The sequence below is a fragment of the Physella acuta genome, unplaced genomic scaffold (genome assembly GCF_028476545.2).
Source record: "Physella acuta isolate Inbredline_101_S28 unplaced genomic scaffold, ASM2847654v3 ptg000846l, whole genome shotgun sequence".
In the NCBI taxonomy this organism is placed as follows: Eukaryota; Metazoa; Mollusca; class Gastropoda; family Physidae; genus Physella; species Physella acuta.
In genome coordinates this window covers 1-17,500 of record NW_026732363.1, presented here as the reverse complement: position 1 = coordinate 17,500, position 17,500 = coordinate 1, and the positions used below count along the sequence as shown (strand labels likewise).

The window sequence follows — 17,500 nt, the reverse complement described above, 5'->3', positions numbered from 1 at the left end:
CTAGACTAGAAAATGTTAGTTTGTAAACTAGACTAGAAAATGTTAGTTTGTAAACTAGTTTCTTGTTGTAAAAGGTGTGTTGCTGCACCACATCACAGCAAACTTCATCCCCTATAGCACCCCTCCCCTCCTTTTCTATCACACCTACTACACTCACCACTTATACACAGAGTATCCCACACATACAAACTTTCTCACAAACTTTGACAACAGAATATCCCACACACAAACTTTCTCACAAACTTTGACAACAGAATATCCCACACATACAAACTTTCTCACAAACTTTGACAACAGAATATCCCACATACAAACTTTCTCACAAACTTTGACAACAGAATATCCCACACACAAACTTTCTCACAAACTTCACCCAAGACCTTTATATAATAAATAAACTTCACCAGTGATAAAACAAAGATTAAATTATTAAAGTTGATCTTAAACTTGCTCAATTATTACCATATTTCTATGTGTACATCTATTCATTTTAAAAGTACATATGAATTTTAAAATGCTACACATATCTTATGCATGTAACATTTTAAAATTCTAATAAATTTATAAATAAATAAATATTCAAACCCTGGTGAGCTTTAGTGGTATACAGATATTAAAATATATATTAGACATAATATAAAATGTACCTGTATATCATCGTTGTAATAGTTGTAAATATCAATTTTTATGTTGATTTCTTCCAATCTTACAACCTTGTAAGGAGCTCTAACTTTGAGATAAAACAGTGTCTGGACTTTGATGTCAAGAGGATCAGTCATACAGATACCCCTATTAGCTGACAGGCCTACAGCTGTCAATGACCAGGTGGTCATAGAGTCTGGCAATATCAGTGGGAGCTGCAACACTCCAGAGCTGGAAAATTTACATCTTAGAGTTTACACATTTCTCTCATTAAAGTTTACATCTTAGAGTTTACACATTTCTCTCATTAAAGTTTACATCTTAGAGTTTACACATTTCTCTCATTAAAGTTTACATCTTAGAGCTTACACATTTCTCTCATTAAAGTTTACATCTTAGCGCTTACACATTTCTCTCATTAAAGTTTACATCTTAGAGTTTACACATTTCTCTCATTAAAGTTTACATCTTAGAGCTTACACATTTCTCTCATTAAAATTTACATCTTAGAGCTTACACATTTCTCTCATTAAAGTTTACATCTTAGAGTTTACACATTTCTCTCATTAAAGTTTACATCTTAGAGCTTACACATTTCTCTCATTAAAGTTTACATCTTAGAGCTTACACATTTCTCTCATTAAAGTTTACATCTTAGAGTTTACACATTTCTCTCATTAAAGTTTACATCTTAGAGCTTACACATTTCTCTTATTAAAGTTTACATCTTAGAGCTTACATATTTCTCTCATTAAAGTTTACATCTTAGAGCTTACACATTTCTCTCATTAAAGTTTACATCTTAGAGCTTACACATTTCTCTCATTAAAGTTTACATCTTAGAGCTTATACATTTCTCTCATTAAAGTTTACATCTTAGAGCTTACACATTTCTCTCATTAAAGTTTACATCTTAGAGCTTACACATTTCTCTCATTAAAGTTTACATCTTAGAGCTTACACATTTCTCTCATTAAAGTTTACATCTTAGAGCTTACACATTTCTCTCATTAAAGTTTACATCTTAGAGCTTACACATTTCTCTCATTAAAGTTTACATCTTAGAGTTTACACATTTCTCTCATTAAAGTTTACATCTTAGAGCTTACACATTTCTCTCATTAAAGTTTACATCTTAGAGTTTACACATTTCTCTCATTAAAGTTTACATCTTAGAGCTTACACATTTCTCTCATTAAAGTTTACATCTTAGAGCTTACACATTTCTCTCATTAAAGTTTACATCTTAGAGCTTACACATTTCTCTCATTAAAGTTTACATCTTAGAGCTTACACATTTCTCTCATTAAAGTTTACATCTTAGAGCTTACACATTTCTCTCATTATAGTTTACATCTTAGAGCTTACACATTTCTCTCATTAAAGTTTACATCTTAGAGCTTACACATTTCTCTCATTATAGTTTACATCTTAGAGCTTACACATTTCTCTCATTAAAGTTTACATCTTAGAGCTTACATATTTCTCTCATTAAAGTAGCTGCTGTGTGACATCGTAGCTCTAGATGTAGGCCACACTTTTTTCACAGATTTATTTTCTAACATGCTTATTCAATTCTGCTTATTTCATTATCCACATGTCAAAATAAAATTTAACCTAGTATTTATGTATATTTTGAATGAGCTCTGGGAACTAATAACAAAATAATATTTATGGTTGTGGGAATAGAGGGAAACAGTAGGCTGGACCTGTAGGGGTTCAAATAACTTAGTACGAGTGCCATTAGAATAAAATCTTTTACCTGGGCAAGATCTTCTCTTCAAACAGCCAGGACTCAGGGAAATAATTTCTCACACTCTGTGAATGTACTTGATTGGTTTCAGCAGCTGGGTCCACAGGGGAGGTAACCAAATCCTGACTATTGTCTAGGGCTGCATGGGCTGGACGTGCCATTCCTTTAATCAAATAATTTTTGTAAGTTATCATTTTTTTAAAACAGCTTTAGCACACTTTTAAAAGGACCAGCTTTGTTGACTCAAATATTTTTACTTAGAAGAACTCAACTTATGAATGAATGGTGGTAAAAAAACAACATCAACAGATGTGTATGAGCAACTTCTGCTTGGCTCACTAAACAGATCATTAGTTATAAAACAAAGATGTCACAGATCATTAGTTATAAAACAAAGATGTCACAGATCCTTAGTTATAAAACAAAGATGTCACAGATCATTAGTTATAAAACAAAGTTGTCACAGATCATTAGTTATAAAACAAAGTTGTCACAGATCATTAGTTATAAAACAAAGATGTCACAGATCATTAGTTATAAAACAAAGTTGTCACAGATCATTAGTTATAAAACAAAGATGTCACAGATCCTTAGTTATAAAACAAAGTTGTCACAGATCATTAGTTATAAAACAAAGATGTCACAGATCATTAGTTATAAAACAAAGATGTCACAGATCATTAGTTATAAAACAAAGTTGTCACAGATCATTAGTTATAAAACAAAGATGTCACAGATCATTAGTTATAAAACAAAGATGTCACAGATCCTTAGTTATAAAACAAAGATGTCACAGATCATTAGTTATAAAACAAAGTTGTCACAGATCATTAGTTATAAAACAAAGTTGTCACAGATCATTAGTTATAAAACAAAGATGTCACAGATCATTAGTTATAAAACAAAGTTGTCACAGATCATTAGTTATAAAACAAAGATGTCACAGATCCTTAGTTATAAAACAAAGTTGTCACAGATCATTAGTTATAAAACAAAGATGTCACAGATCATTAGTTATAAAACAAAGTTGTCACAGATCGTTAGTTATAAAACAAAGATGTCACAGATCCTTAGTTATAAAACAAAGTTGTCACAGATCATTAGTTATAAAACAAAGATGTCACAGATCATTAGTTATAAAACAAAGATGTCACAGATCCTTAGTTATAAAACAAAGTTGTCACAGATCATTAGTTATAAAACAAAGATGTCACAGATCCTTAGTTATAAAACAAAGTTGTCACAGATCATTAGTTATAAAACAAAGATGTCACAGATCATTAGTTATAAAACAAAGATGTCACAGATCCTTAGTTATAAAACAAAGTTGTCACAGATCATTAGTTATAAAACAAAGATGTCACAGATCATTAGTTATAAAACAAAGATGTCACAGATCATTAGTTATAAAACAAAGTTGTCACAGATCATTAGTTATAAAACAAAGTTGTCACAGATCATTAGTTATAAAACAAAGATGTCACAGATCATTAGTTATAAAACAAAGTTGTCACAGATCATTAGTTATAAAACAAAGATGTCACAGATCATTAGTTATAAAACAAAGATGTCACATCTGCTTGATTCAACTGTTCAACACAACCTAATCATTCATGACATATTGGTAATACTTACTGCTACTAGGCTTTTCATGAGCAAAAATGTTCTGATAATCACTTAGTAAAGGTTCAGATAACATAGGAGTATTAACCTCAAAGATAAGAAACTCCAACCCAGATTTCTGGAGAAAAAAAAATCATTGGTAGAGGCACTTTGTCTTCCACAGAAGATTTCTCAGTGCATGTTTAATAAAATTATAATAAAAGATTTAATTTGGTGCTATACAACAGAAAATTTAGGCACAATTTTTTAAAAGACCATACTACACAATATAAAACATTTTATATAAAATAATGTGAAATATATTATTTTAAAAATGTACAGAATTAAATGTGTTGCGATATAGTGTTAGTGAAATAATTGTTTCTTAAGTTCAGTCATCTATGGTTAAGTTAGTTGAAAGAAATTCGTGCTTTTTTTTTTAGTACTCAGTAAACTTTTATGTTCTGTCATGCATTGGTCACATGGTGCTTGTCAGCTTAACCCTTTGAACCTGCGGTACCGCTTTATTGGTGTCAAGTCTTTAATCTACATGCCCAGACACAGACTGACCGATAAATCTGTATTAGACACCTTACCTCAGGTGGTCAGTTTGTACTTAAAAATGGGATATTAAAAAAGTATGTAACTGGTACTGTTAGACTCATGGTAAGTTCCTGTCATGGCTGCGACGATGAACCAAATTTTTTATTGTGCTTATCATTTACAATTTACGATGGAAAAACAATTTTAAAATTGCAACAATCGGCATTCTACCTAATTCTACAGCTACCTATGTCTGTAAGAAGGGTCTACCCATTTTTTTTCATTGAGAGTTTGTTTTGCTCAGGGTAATGCCTAATTTTTTTTACAAGCTTTTATTTAGCTTATAGCGTCTGTTTGTGGGTTTGTGGCAAATATTGTAACTCAATTTTGACCCATTTCTAATGCAGTTATTTTGTGCATACCTTCTAGATACGCTCCACTTCGATGACAGATAACATAGTTTTTAAATGCTTTGAAATAAAGGGGAGATAGCAAGATTAAGATCTATCCTTTGCTTGCTGTTGTCTGTAAAGCTTGTTGCTAAAGGTTTTTTTATATTTGCTTTATTTAATATTTAGGTATAATGCTAAAACATGAGAGTTATTACCTTAAGAGTAAAATAGGAATCCACCCCATCACCAACACCTTCTCCTTGATCATGATTGGCAAGCTGTTTGAAAATCTGTAAGATTAATAAAAGCTTTATTCATGTCTGATGTAAGACATTTTTCTTAGTTAATATGCATAATTTATAAAAAGTTGGCATACAACATTGATAGTGAAAGTAAACGATCTCAAGTAGAATTTTGACAAGTGTTTACCATCTGTCGTGTTAGAGTCTGTTTATCATTGAGCATTAGAACAGCTTTGTCCACCGCCAGGAGACCAACAAGCATGCCTGGGCTACCAGTTATTCTAAGATTATATTTATCCTTTGGTTTAAAAGGAACTTGTAATGTGGTAACCCCACGAGGCAGCTCAATCTGTGTAGGAACAATTTTAACAACAAATAATTAGAGGACAAAATAACTAGGAGACATAAAAACTTTCAACCTCAGCTCAAGTTTTATTTGCTTTACCTGCTGCTACTCTAATATACAAAAGCATATGAAGGGAAGGTTTGGTCAGCACTTTACCCAGCTGCCTTAACTTTCCCTAATGTGAGTTAGGTACCCATTAAAGCTGGGTGGACTCAGAGACGTTTTACTGACTTGAGCCGGTATTCTAAGCTCTATCCCTTAGGCCACACCATTCTATATGAGATCAGTATCTTTAGCAATATATGCAGAACTTAAAGATACGGAAGTATGTTGAACATAATATTTTGGATTTACTAAAACTAAATGTATAAACTAAATTTGATTTAAAGGTGGAAAATTTAAATAAATACATATTTGAATGTAGAGACACACCTTTAATTAAGCTACAGGAGAAGTATTTATGGTTGCGTTTGTGTTGTTTGTTTATGTTTGTGACAAGAACTCTATAGAGAACATAATTCATACAAAAACTATCACTGACAAAGAGAATGACATCACATGAAACAAATAGGAAAATCTCATGATCAATTAAGGTTAATAAAAAGTTTAAACTACAGAAAGTAGCAGTAGTAGTAGTAGTTCCCTTTTGAACCTGACGGTCTACGGGGCAAGTGAAGTAGAGTTCACTTGTTTCTGTGACCTCTGCATAATAAACACACACACCACGCTCCAACACAGGTAAGCTTTTCACAGAGGCCAGTGCAGGGCCTGGCCAGGACGGCTAGTAGTACATAAAAAGCAACTGAAAGAATGCCTTACTTTATCAAGACAAGAGGGGTTTGTATCCACAAAAAGTGAATCTGACACAAGTTCATCTAATGTATGGTAATAAGCCACAATCCTGTAGTTAGGAGATAAATCAGGGCAGATATTTTTTGGTAGCTCAATTACAGAACTCCCATTGTCGTTTCTTGGAACTTTTGTGGTGTAGATGATTCTACCTTTAGAAAGTACCTTAGAAGATAATACAATAGGTTAGACTCATGTTTCAAATAGTTGTTGTATTCAAGACTATTAGAAATAAAACAGGTGGTCTACTTACAGAAACTGTAAGGTACTTATGGATTTCTGTCCCAATGTTGTGATCTTTGATGTCATTAGTGGCTCGATACTTCAGTGATACTAGATCACAAATATCTTTCTGAAAATATACACAGAATCTCTTTGTTTAATGTTGGCCATACAATCAGACCAATTATTAAAACATGGAAATGTTGTAGGCCTGTAATGTTGTATGGGGTACCAATTATCACAAATTGTTATCTGGTACAAAAATATGGTAACCCACCTACTGGGATAATGTGGTAACCCACCTACTGGGATAATGTGGTAACCCACCTACTGGGATGTGGTAACCCACCTACTGGGATAATGTGGTAACCCACCTACTGGGATAATGTGGTAACCCACCTACTGGGATAATGTGGTAACCCACCTACTGGGATAATGTGGTAACCCACCTACTGGGATAATGTGGTAACCCACCTACTGGGATAATGTGGTAACCCACCTACTGGGATAATGTGGTAACCCACCTACTGGGATAATGTGGTAACCCACCTACTGGGATAATGTGGTAACCCACCTACTGGGATAATGTGGTAACCCACCTACTGGGATAATGTGGTAACCCACCTACTGGGATAATGTGGTAACCCACCTACTGGGATAATGTGGTAACCCACCTACTGGGATAATGTGGTAACCCACCTACTGGGATAATGTGGTAACCCACCTACTGGGATAATGTGGTAACCCACCTACTGGGATAATGTGGTAACCCACCTACTGGGATAATGTGGTAACCCACCTACTGGGATAATGTGGTAACCCACCTACTGGGATAATGTGGTAACCCACCTACTGGGATAATGTGGTAACCCACCTACTGGGATAATGTGGTAACCCACCTACTGGGATAATGTGGTAACCCACCTACTGGGATAATGTGGTAACCCACCTACTGGGATAATGTGGTAACCCACCTACTGGGATAATGTGGTAACCCACCTACTGGGATAATGTGGTAACCCACCTACTGGGATAATGTGGTAACCCACCTACTGGGATAATGTGGTAACCCACCTACTGGGATAATGTGGTAACCCACCTACTGGGATGTGGTAACCCACCTACTGGGATAATGTGGTAACCCACCTACTGGGATAATGTGGTAACCCACCTACTGGGATAATGTGGTAACCCACCTACTGGGATAATGTGGTAACCCACCTACTGGGATAATGTGGTAACCCACCTACTGGGATAATGTGGTAACCCACCTACTGGGATAATGTGGTAACCCACCTACTGGGATAATGTGGTAACCCACCTACTGGGATAATGTGGTAACCCACCTACTGGGATAATGTGGTAATCCACCTACTGGGATAATGTGGTAACCCACCTACTGGGATAATGTGGTAACCCACCTACTGGGATAATGTGGTAACCCACCTACTGGGATAATGTGGTAACCCACCTACTGGGATAATGTGGTAACCCACCTACTGGGATAATGTGGTAACCCACCTACTGGGATAATGTGGTAACCCACCTACTGGGATAATGTGGTAACCCACCTACTGGGATAATGTGGTAACCCACCTACTGGGATAATGTGGTAACCCACCTACTGGGATAATGTGGTAACCCACCTACTGGGATAATGTGGTAACCCACCTACTGGGATAATGTGGTAACCCACCTACTGGGATAATGTGGTAACCCACCTACTGGGATAATGTGGTAACCCACCTACTGGGATAATGTGGTAACCCACCTACTGGGATAATGTGGTAACCCACCTACTGGGATAATGTGGTAACCCACCTACTGGGATAATGTGGTAACCCACCTACTGGGATAATGTGGTAACCCACCTACTGGGATAATGTGGTAACCCACCTACTGGGATAATGTGGTAACCCACCTACTGGGATAATGTGGTAACTCACCTACTGGGATAATGTGGTAACCCACCTACTGGGATAATGTGGTAACCCACCTACTGGGATAATGTGGTAACCCACCTACTGGGATAATGTGGTAACCCACCTACTGGGATGTGGTAACCCACCTACTGGGATAATGTGGTAACCCACCTACTGGGATAATGTGGTAACCCACCTACTGGGATAATGTGGTAACCCACCTACTGGGATAATGTGGTAACCCACCTACTGGGATAATGTGGTAACCCACCTACTGGGATAATGTGGTAACCCACCTACTGGGATAATGTGGTAACCCACCTACTGGGATAATGTGGTAACCCACCTACTGGGATAATGTGGTAACCCACCTACTGGGATAATGTGGTAACCCACCTACTGGGATAATGTGGTAACCCACCTACTGGGATAATGTGGTAACCCACCTACTGGGATAATGTGGTAACCCACCTACTGGGATAATGTGGTAACCCACCTACTGGGATAATGTGGTAACTCACCTACTGGGATAATGTGGTAACCCACCTACTGGGATAATGTGGTAACCCACCTACTGGGATAATGTGGTAACCCACCTACTGGGATAATGTGGTAACCCACCTACTGGGATAATGTGGTAACTCACCTACTGGGATAATGTGGTAACCCACCTACTGGGATAATGTGGTAACCCACCTACTGGGATAATGTGGTAACCCACCTACTGGGATAATGTGGTAACTCACCTACTGGGATAATGTGGTAACTCACCTACTGGGATAATGTGGTAACCCACCTACTGGGATAATGTGGTAACCCACCTACTGGGATAATGTGGTAACCTCACCTACTGAGATAATGTGGTAACCCACCTACTGGGATAATGTGGTAACCCACCTACTGGGATAATGTGGTAACCCACCTACTGGGATGTGGTAACCCACCTACTGGGATAATGTGGTAACCCACCTACTGGGATAATGTGGTAACCCACCTACTGGGATAATGTGGTAACCCACCTACTGGGATAATGTGGTAACCCACCTACTGGGATAATGTGGTAACCCACCTACTGGGATAATGTGGTAACCCACCTACTGGGATAATGTGGTAACCCACCTACTGGGATAATGTGGTAACCCACCTACTGGGATAATGTGGTAACCCACCTACTGGGATAATGTGGTAACCCACCTACTGAGATAATGTGGTAACCCACCTACTGGGATAATGTGGTAACCCACCTACTGGGATAATGTGGTAACCCACCTACTGGGATAATGTGGTAACCCACCTACTGGGATAATGTGGTAACCCACCTACTGGGATAATGTGGTAACCCACCTACTGGGATAATGTGGTAACCCACCTACTGGGATAATGTGGTAACCCACCTACTGGGATAATGTGGTAACCCACCTACTGGGATAATGTGGTAACCCACCTACTGGGATAATGTGGTAACCCACCTACTGGGATAATGTGGTAACCCACCTACTGGGATAATGTGGTAACCCACCTACTGGGATAATGTGGTAACCCACCTACTGGGATAATGTGGTAACCCACCTACTGGGATAATGTGGTAACCCACCTACTGGGATAATGTGGTAACCCACCTACTGGGATAATGTGGTAACCCACCTACTGGGATAATGTGGTAACCCACCTACTGGGATAATGTGGTAACCCACCTACTGGGATAATGTGGTAACCCACCTACTGGGATAATGTGGTAACCCACCTACTGGGATAATGTGGTAAACCCACCTACTGGGATAATGTGGTAACCCACCTACTGGGATAATGTGGTAACCCACCTACTGGGATAATGTGGTAACCCACCTACTGGGATAATGTGGTAACCCACCTACTGGGATAATGTGGTAACCCACCTACTGGGATAATGTGGTAACCCACCTACTGGGGATAATGTGGTAACCCACCTACTGGGATAATGTGGTAACCCACCTACTGGGATAATGTGGTAACCCACCTACTGGGATAATGTGGTAACCCACCTACTGGGATAATGTGGTAACCCACCTACTGGGATAATGTGGGTAACCCACCTACTGGGATAATGTGGTAACCCACCTACTGGGATAATGTGGTAACCCACCTACTGGGATAATGTGGTAACCCACCTACTGGGATAATGTGGTAACCCACCTACTGGGATAATGTGGTAACCCACCTACTGGGATAATGGTGGTAACCCACCTACTGGGATAATGTGGTAACCCACCTACTGGGATAATGTGGTAACCCACCTACTGGGATAATGTGGTAACCCACCTACTGGGATATATGTGGTAACCCACCTACTGGGATAATGTGGTAACCCACCTACTGGGATAATGTGGTAACCCACCTACTGGGGATAATGTGGTAACCCACCTACTGGGATAATGTGGTAACCCACCTACTGGGATAATGTGGTAACCCACCTACTGGGATAATGTGGTAATCCCACCTACTGGGATAATGTGGTAACCCACCTACTGGGATAATGTGGTAACCCACCTACTGGGATAATGTGGTAACCCACCTACTGGGATAATGTGGTAAACCCCACCTACTGGGATAATGTGGTAACCCACCTACTGGGATAATGTGGTAACTCACCTACTGGGATAATGTGGTTAACCCTCCTACTGGGGATAATGTGGTAACCCACCTACTGGGATAATGTGGTAACCCACCTACTGGGATAATGTGGTAACCACCTACTGATATTACTCACCTACGGAGATAATGTGGGTAACCCACCTACTGAATAATGTGGGTAACCCACCTACTGGGATAATGTGGTAACCCACCTACTGGGATAATGTGGTAACCCACCTACTGGGATGTGGTAACCCACCTACTGGGATAATGTGGTAACCCACCTACTGGGATAATGTGGTAACCCACCTACTGGGATAATGTGGTAACCCACCTACTGGGATAATGTGGTAACCCCACCTACTGGGATAATGTGGTAACCCACCTACTGGGATAATGTGGTAAACCCACCTACTGGGATAATGTGGTAACCCACCTACTGGGATAATGTGGTAACCCACCTACTGGGATGTGGTAACCCACCTACTGGGATAATGTGGTAACCCACCTACTGGGATAATGTGGTAACTCACCTACTGGATAATGTGGTAACCCACCTACTGGGATAATGTGGTAACCCACCTACTGGGATAATGTGGTAACCCACCTACTGGGATAATGTGTAACTCACCTACTGGGATAATGTGGTAACTCACCTACTGGGATAATGTGGTAACCCACCTACTGGGATAATGTGGTAACCACCTACTGGGATAATGTGGTAACCCAACCTACTGGGATAATGTGGTAACTCACCTACTGAGATAATGTGGTAACCCACCTACTGGGATAATCTGGTAACCCACCTACTGGGATAATCTGGTAACCCACCTACTGGGATAATGTGGTAACCCACCTACTGGGATGTGGTAACCCACCTACTGGGATAATGTGGTAACCCACCTACTGGGATAATGTGGTAACCCACCTACTGGGATGTGGTAACCCACCTACTGGGATAATGTGGTAACCCACCTACTGGGATAATGTGGTAACCCACCTACTGGGATAATGTGGTAACCCACCTACTGGGATAATGTGGTAACCCACCTACTGGGATAATGTGGTAACCCACCTACTGGGATAATGTGGTAACTCACCTACTGAGATAATGTGGTAACCCACCTACTGGGATAATGTGGTAACCCACCTACTGGGATAATGTGGTAACCCACCTACTGGGATAATATGGTAACCTACCTATAAATGGTCACACAACTTTGAAAATAAACTGGTACACTAGTATCATCTTAAAATAGTATTCTGGTAAATTAATATTCTCTGAAAATACTTGTTGGAGAGATATAAATTATTTTTAGCATCAATCCCTGTAACAGACTGTTTTATTGTGAATTGTATTTGGAGTGAAACGTGTGATAGTTGAATACCTGGCCATCGGAAGTGAATGTGTGAGCTATCAATCACTGTATTTTCCAAGCTTTTTGGAGATCACTCACTGAGTGAAGGGAGAGAATGTAGGGCTCTATAACCTGGGGTAACCGCAGTGTTAGACAGCCACCATAGACCAATGCAAGACGGGACTATGCCCGGTGTGTGAAAGATATGTTGGTGTGCTCATATGTATTTTCTACTATTCTATATCAAGTGTAGGCTGTACACTTTGTATTTTCTACTATTCTATATCAGGTGTAGGCTGTACACTTTGTATTTTCTACTATTCTATATCAGGTGTAGGCTGTACACTTTGTATTTTCTACTATTCTATATCAAGTGTAGGCTGTTCACTTTGTATTTTCTACTATTCTATATCAAGTGTAGGCTGTACACTTTGTATTTTCTACTATTCTATATCAAGTGTAGGCTGTACACTTTGTATTTTCTACTATTCTATATCAGGTGTAGGCTGTACACTTTGTATTTTCTACTATTCTATATCAGGTGTAGGCTGTACACTTTGTATTTTCTACTATTCTATATCAGGTGTAGGCTGTACACTTTGTATTTTCTACTATTCTATATCAAGTGTAGGCTGTACACTTTGTATTTTCTACTATTCTATATCAAGTGTAGGCTGTACACTTTGTATTTTCTACTATTCTATATCAGGTGTAGGCTGTACACTTTGTATTTTCTACTATTCTATATCAGGTGTAGGCTGTACACTTTGTATTTTCTACTATTCTATATCAAGTGTAGGCTGTACACTTTGTATTTTCTACTATTCTATATCAAGTGTAGGCTGTACACTTTGTATTTTCTACTATTCTATATCAAGTGTAGGCTGTACACTTTGTATTTTCTACTATTCTATATCAGGTGTAGGCTGTACACTTTGTATTTTCTACTATTCTATATCAAGTGTAGGCTGTACACTTTGTATTTTCTACTATTCTATATTAGGTGTAGGCTGTACACTTTGTATTTTCTACTATTCTATATCAGGTGTAGGCTGTACACTTTGTATTTTCTACTATTCTATATCAAGTGTAGGCTGTACACTTTGTATTTACTACTATTCTATATCAGGTGTAGGCTGTACACTTTGTATTTTCTACTATTCTATATCAAGTGTAGGCTGTACACTTTGTATTTTCTACTATTCTATATCAGGTGTAGGCTGTACACTTTGTATTTTCTACTATTCTATATCAAGTGTAGGCTGTACACTTTGTATTTTCTACTATTCTATATCAGGTGTAGGCTGTACACTTATTTGATGATGGATTCATATTATTTCTAGTGAGTAAATAAACTTATCTAGTTATGCAAATTGGAGTTCACTTTCATGTATTCAACAACCCACAATCACAGGTTTGTTTCAACCATAAATAATGCTGTGACAATGCCACAAGTTCATTACCGAGCGAAACATTAATGGATTGTAGCAATACTATGTTTTTGTCTTGGCCTACTTAGGACTACAATAAGAAATGGTGTAAGTAAAGGGCAAAAATTTGATATATATGAAACCTTACCTTCTTTGTATCTACTCTATAGATGGTAATGTACTCTCTTGCAATGAATGTATTCACCTCAAAGAAATATTCTTTAGAAGTTGGATGTACTTCATCTACAACTCTAGCCTAGCATTCAAATAAAACCAGTCAAGTTAAGTGTTGGTAAAAGTTGTTGTATGTGGTCTTAACATACAACTACATAGGTAAGTCTTTAGTAGACAGTTAATAAAATTGTTGTATGACACGCAACTATATAGATAAGTCTCTAGTAGACAGTTAATAAAATTGTTGTATGACACGCAACTACATAGATAAGTCTCTAGTAGACAGTTAATAAAAAACAAATTATTATCAGATGAGAACAAGTGGATAATGGCAACGGCAGGAAATTTTCAGCCATTTTTTTTAATTTTTAGACTTAATTCTGAGTTATAACTATATGCTAGATATGATAGCATTAGGTTTAGAAAAAAGCATTTGGCTAACTTGGTATTTATCACCCACCCATGACCTTAAAAGTCATTTGATACTTGTAAAAAAAAAAAATTTCTTTCCAATCTGTTAATGAGTCTATACTCCAAATAATTAAAAATATTTGCTCTATAAATAAACCATTGGTTTAAAGTTCCCTTCAAAGAACCAATCCATGTGAGTAGTTCTATTATCTGCCCTGAAGTATCTGGCCTTATCTCATTGTTAAAAAAAGCTGACGTAAGAAGTTGACATGAAAAGTTGACATGAAAAGTTGACATTACAACTAGCTCACTGACTAAGATTACAACTAACTAGTTATTTCTCCTTGTGTTACTGAATTTCCAAATCTTAAAATTAACTTTTGATGATTCCTCTAATTAGACAGAGAATGATGTTGTGTTCAAGTGAGTAAAGAACTTAACTAAAAAATGTGACAACATATAGCTCCATTAAAAATAGGTGTAAATCTTATCACAAGATATGACCACTAACCCACAGAGTTATCTAACTTTGACTATCATAATAACAATTACAATAAAATGTCTAACAAACAAGGAATGTTCAGAAAATGTAAAGAAGAAATGTTTACCAGAAATTTGATCTTTGTATAGCCATTTGAAGTTGAAATGTTTTCAAACATTTTCCCATACTGATCTAAATTCACTTGACGACTTTCCCCTATAAATGTATAAAGATGAAAATAAAAAATAGACTGATAAGATAAACACTTGATATATCAGATGTATCGGTTAAAATATTTTAAAACCTTACATTTAGAATTTGATCCTGAGACATACGCAATAGTTAGGTTGATTTGCTTTGATGATGCTATATTTCCAAGCTTGGATTTTGCTTGTGCCTAAAATCAAATTTAAGTACACATTTATTTTACTATCACTTTATTTCTATACAGTAACTGAACATAAATTTTTAATGTTTTTTATCAATGATCTCCATGTACTTTTGTGAACCTAAATTTTGGTAACATTCATTTACATTGGAGGCAAGAAATCTTTTACCTGGAGCGTGTAGTACAGTCCTGGCTTGAAAAAATGTTTTGACTGAGAAAAATCTATCTGGTAAAAATGGTCAGAAAACACAGAGTGATTGTATGTAAACATGAATCTCTCTTGTGTGAAGTTGTATGTCACATTGTAGACAACATACAATGTTGTTTCTTCATCAGCTTGGGGTGGAAGTAGAGCAGATGTCTCTCTAGCTACTGTACAGTTGCCCTTGTCTAGCTGCTGTAGATAAGAAATCAGGAAATACAATCAAGTAGGAATTAGCCATGGGTGGGGGTGGGGATCAATAATTATATTATAAAAAAAATTATTCTTCTGGCCTTGTTGTAATTAAGCTGTTAATGTTTGTTAAGTCCACATTGTTGCTTATTCTAACCAAATCTGATGAAGGATATAAAAATCTATTTGGTAATGACTCAGAGATTTACTGGTCTGACAAAGTCAGAGCTGTAAACTCTGATCTAACTATATTAACAGTGATTTGTAAATAAGGAATGAACTGAATGAAAACAAACCCACTAACTATATTAACAGTGATTTGTAAATAAGGAATGAACTGAATGAAAACAAACCCAGAAAATATGAAAAGTAAATAATAACAGAAGTTTGTCTCAAGTAAACTGGCATGCTACAGCTATATGAAGCTGGCTTGTAAACAAAAGCAGCAGTTTTTTCAGTTTTCTCTCCTAGATTGTTTCAGGTCCCCAGTCAATGCACCTCATCTGCCCAGTGATCTAAACTCAGGTCTATTTGGGTTAGCAATCATGCACTCTCCTGTTTGACCATGCTGTTCCCCAGATAGGAACGTACTTAGAAAACTTGCAAGAGATGGATTACAGATTGTCAGTAAGAATTGACCACATTCTTACCATTTCTTCAACAGAGTAAATTAATTTAGGTCCTTGTTTGCTCCATGTTCCTATTTGCATTGTTACTGTACCTTGTACAGGACGACCATAAACATCTCTAAAATAAATATTGCACAAACATGTCAAAATCTGTACAGACAAATAGTGCAGAAACAATTTGATCATATTATTTCTTGATTTAAACACAGATTCATCATTGAAAATGTCGCATAAAAAATGTGGCTGATGACAAACTATATACAGTTAGTAGGACATTAATTTATTCACTTCATGCAATCACTTAACCCTTACTGTTATTTTTATTTATTATTAATACAATATTAAGATATTTAACATTGTAATGAACTAAGACCATTTTCTTGTATAATGACTGTTTTATTTTTTTAATGTATGAGGATATTTTAAAATAAGTTTGTTTTAAAATTGCCATTGCTGAAAAATGTGCTATCTTTTCACCCGGCCATACGGAAAATAAAATATTTTTTTGTTTGCCTGGACAGTTAAGGGTTAAAGTATTTAAGCATATAAGAAATAAGATGCCATGTTGGAGCTATAAAACTGTTGAAAGCTCACTTTGCTACAACTGTGAGATTGATCACTCTTGTGTCTTTGGTAATAAGTTGTGGTTCCACTTCAAGCTCAGCAGAAAAATCGGGCAGAACTGAAAATTACATACAAGCCTGTTGTAATAAGAATTTTTTTTTTCAGCACTGGTTAGAAGAGACAGATAATGTTTAGTGCAAATAGAAATAAAAAAATTTCTTAATTATTTAATAGCTTACCATATTCTTTAACCTCAAAACTAACAGATTTAAAGATGCTGTCTTTATGATCCTGAAATAGTTCATAATGAAAAGATGTTGTCTCAAGTATCATAAGTCTAAAGGGATGGCTTCTCACCACTAAATGTGATAAGACTTAATAAAAAATACTTTTATTTTTAGCATAATGTTTTTATATACAATGGTAATTATTTCCCTTTATTTACAATGAATAGTCCTACTATTGTTACAATAACTACACACAAGTTCAGTTTTTTTAACCTCAAAGGTCATGCATATATTCTACTCACCCACCTGTCAATGCTAGCA

At 36.9% G+C, this 17,500-nt stretch overlaps 1 protein-coding gene across 1 annotated transcript in view; it reads right to left on the bottom strand.

The window, feature by feature from the left end:
• The window catches only part of LOC131952032 (alpha-2-macroglobulin-P-like), a gene marked incomplete at its 5' end in the record, with an annotated part of 53,380 nt that extends 36,137 nt beyond the window's left edge, over positions 1 to 17,243 (bottom strand). Inside the window, 14 exon segments of the mRNA XM_059314498.1 lie at positions 648 to 873; positions 2,405 to 2,558; positions 4,031 to 4,136; positions 5,148 to 5,222; positions 5,362 to 5,523; positions 6,340 to 6,534; positions 6,623 to 6,721; positions 14,060 to 14,167; positions 15,105 to 15,193; positions 15,287 to 15,374; positions 15,535 to 15,762; positions 16,410 to 16,506; positions 16,983 to 17,070; positions 17,192 to 17,243. Of these exon segments, the coding sequence (XP_059170481.1) occupies positions 648 to 873; positions 2,405 to 2,558; positions 4,031 to 4,136; positions 5,148 to 5,222; positions 5,362 to 5,523; positions 6,340 to 6,534; positions 6,623 to 6,721; positions 14,060 to 14,167; positions 15,105 to 15,193; positions 15,287 to 15,374; positions 15,535 to 15,762; positions 16,410 to 16,506; positions 16,983 to 17,070; positions 17,192 to 17,243 (1,767 nt within the window).
• Positions 17,244 to 17,500: the final 257 nt, after the last annotated feature.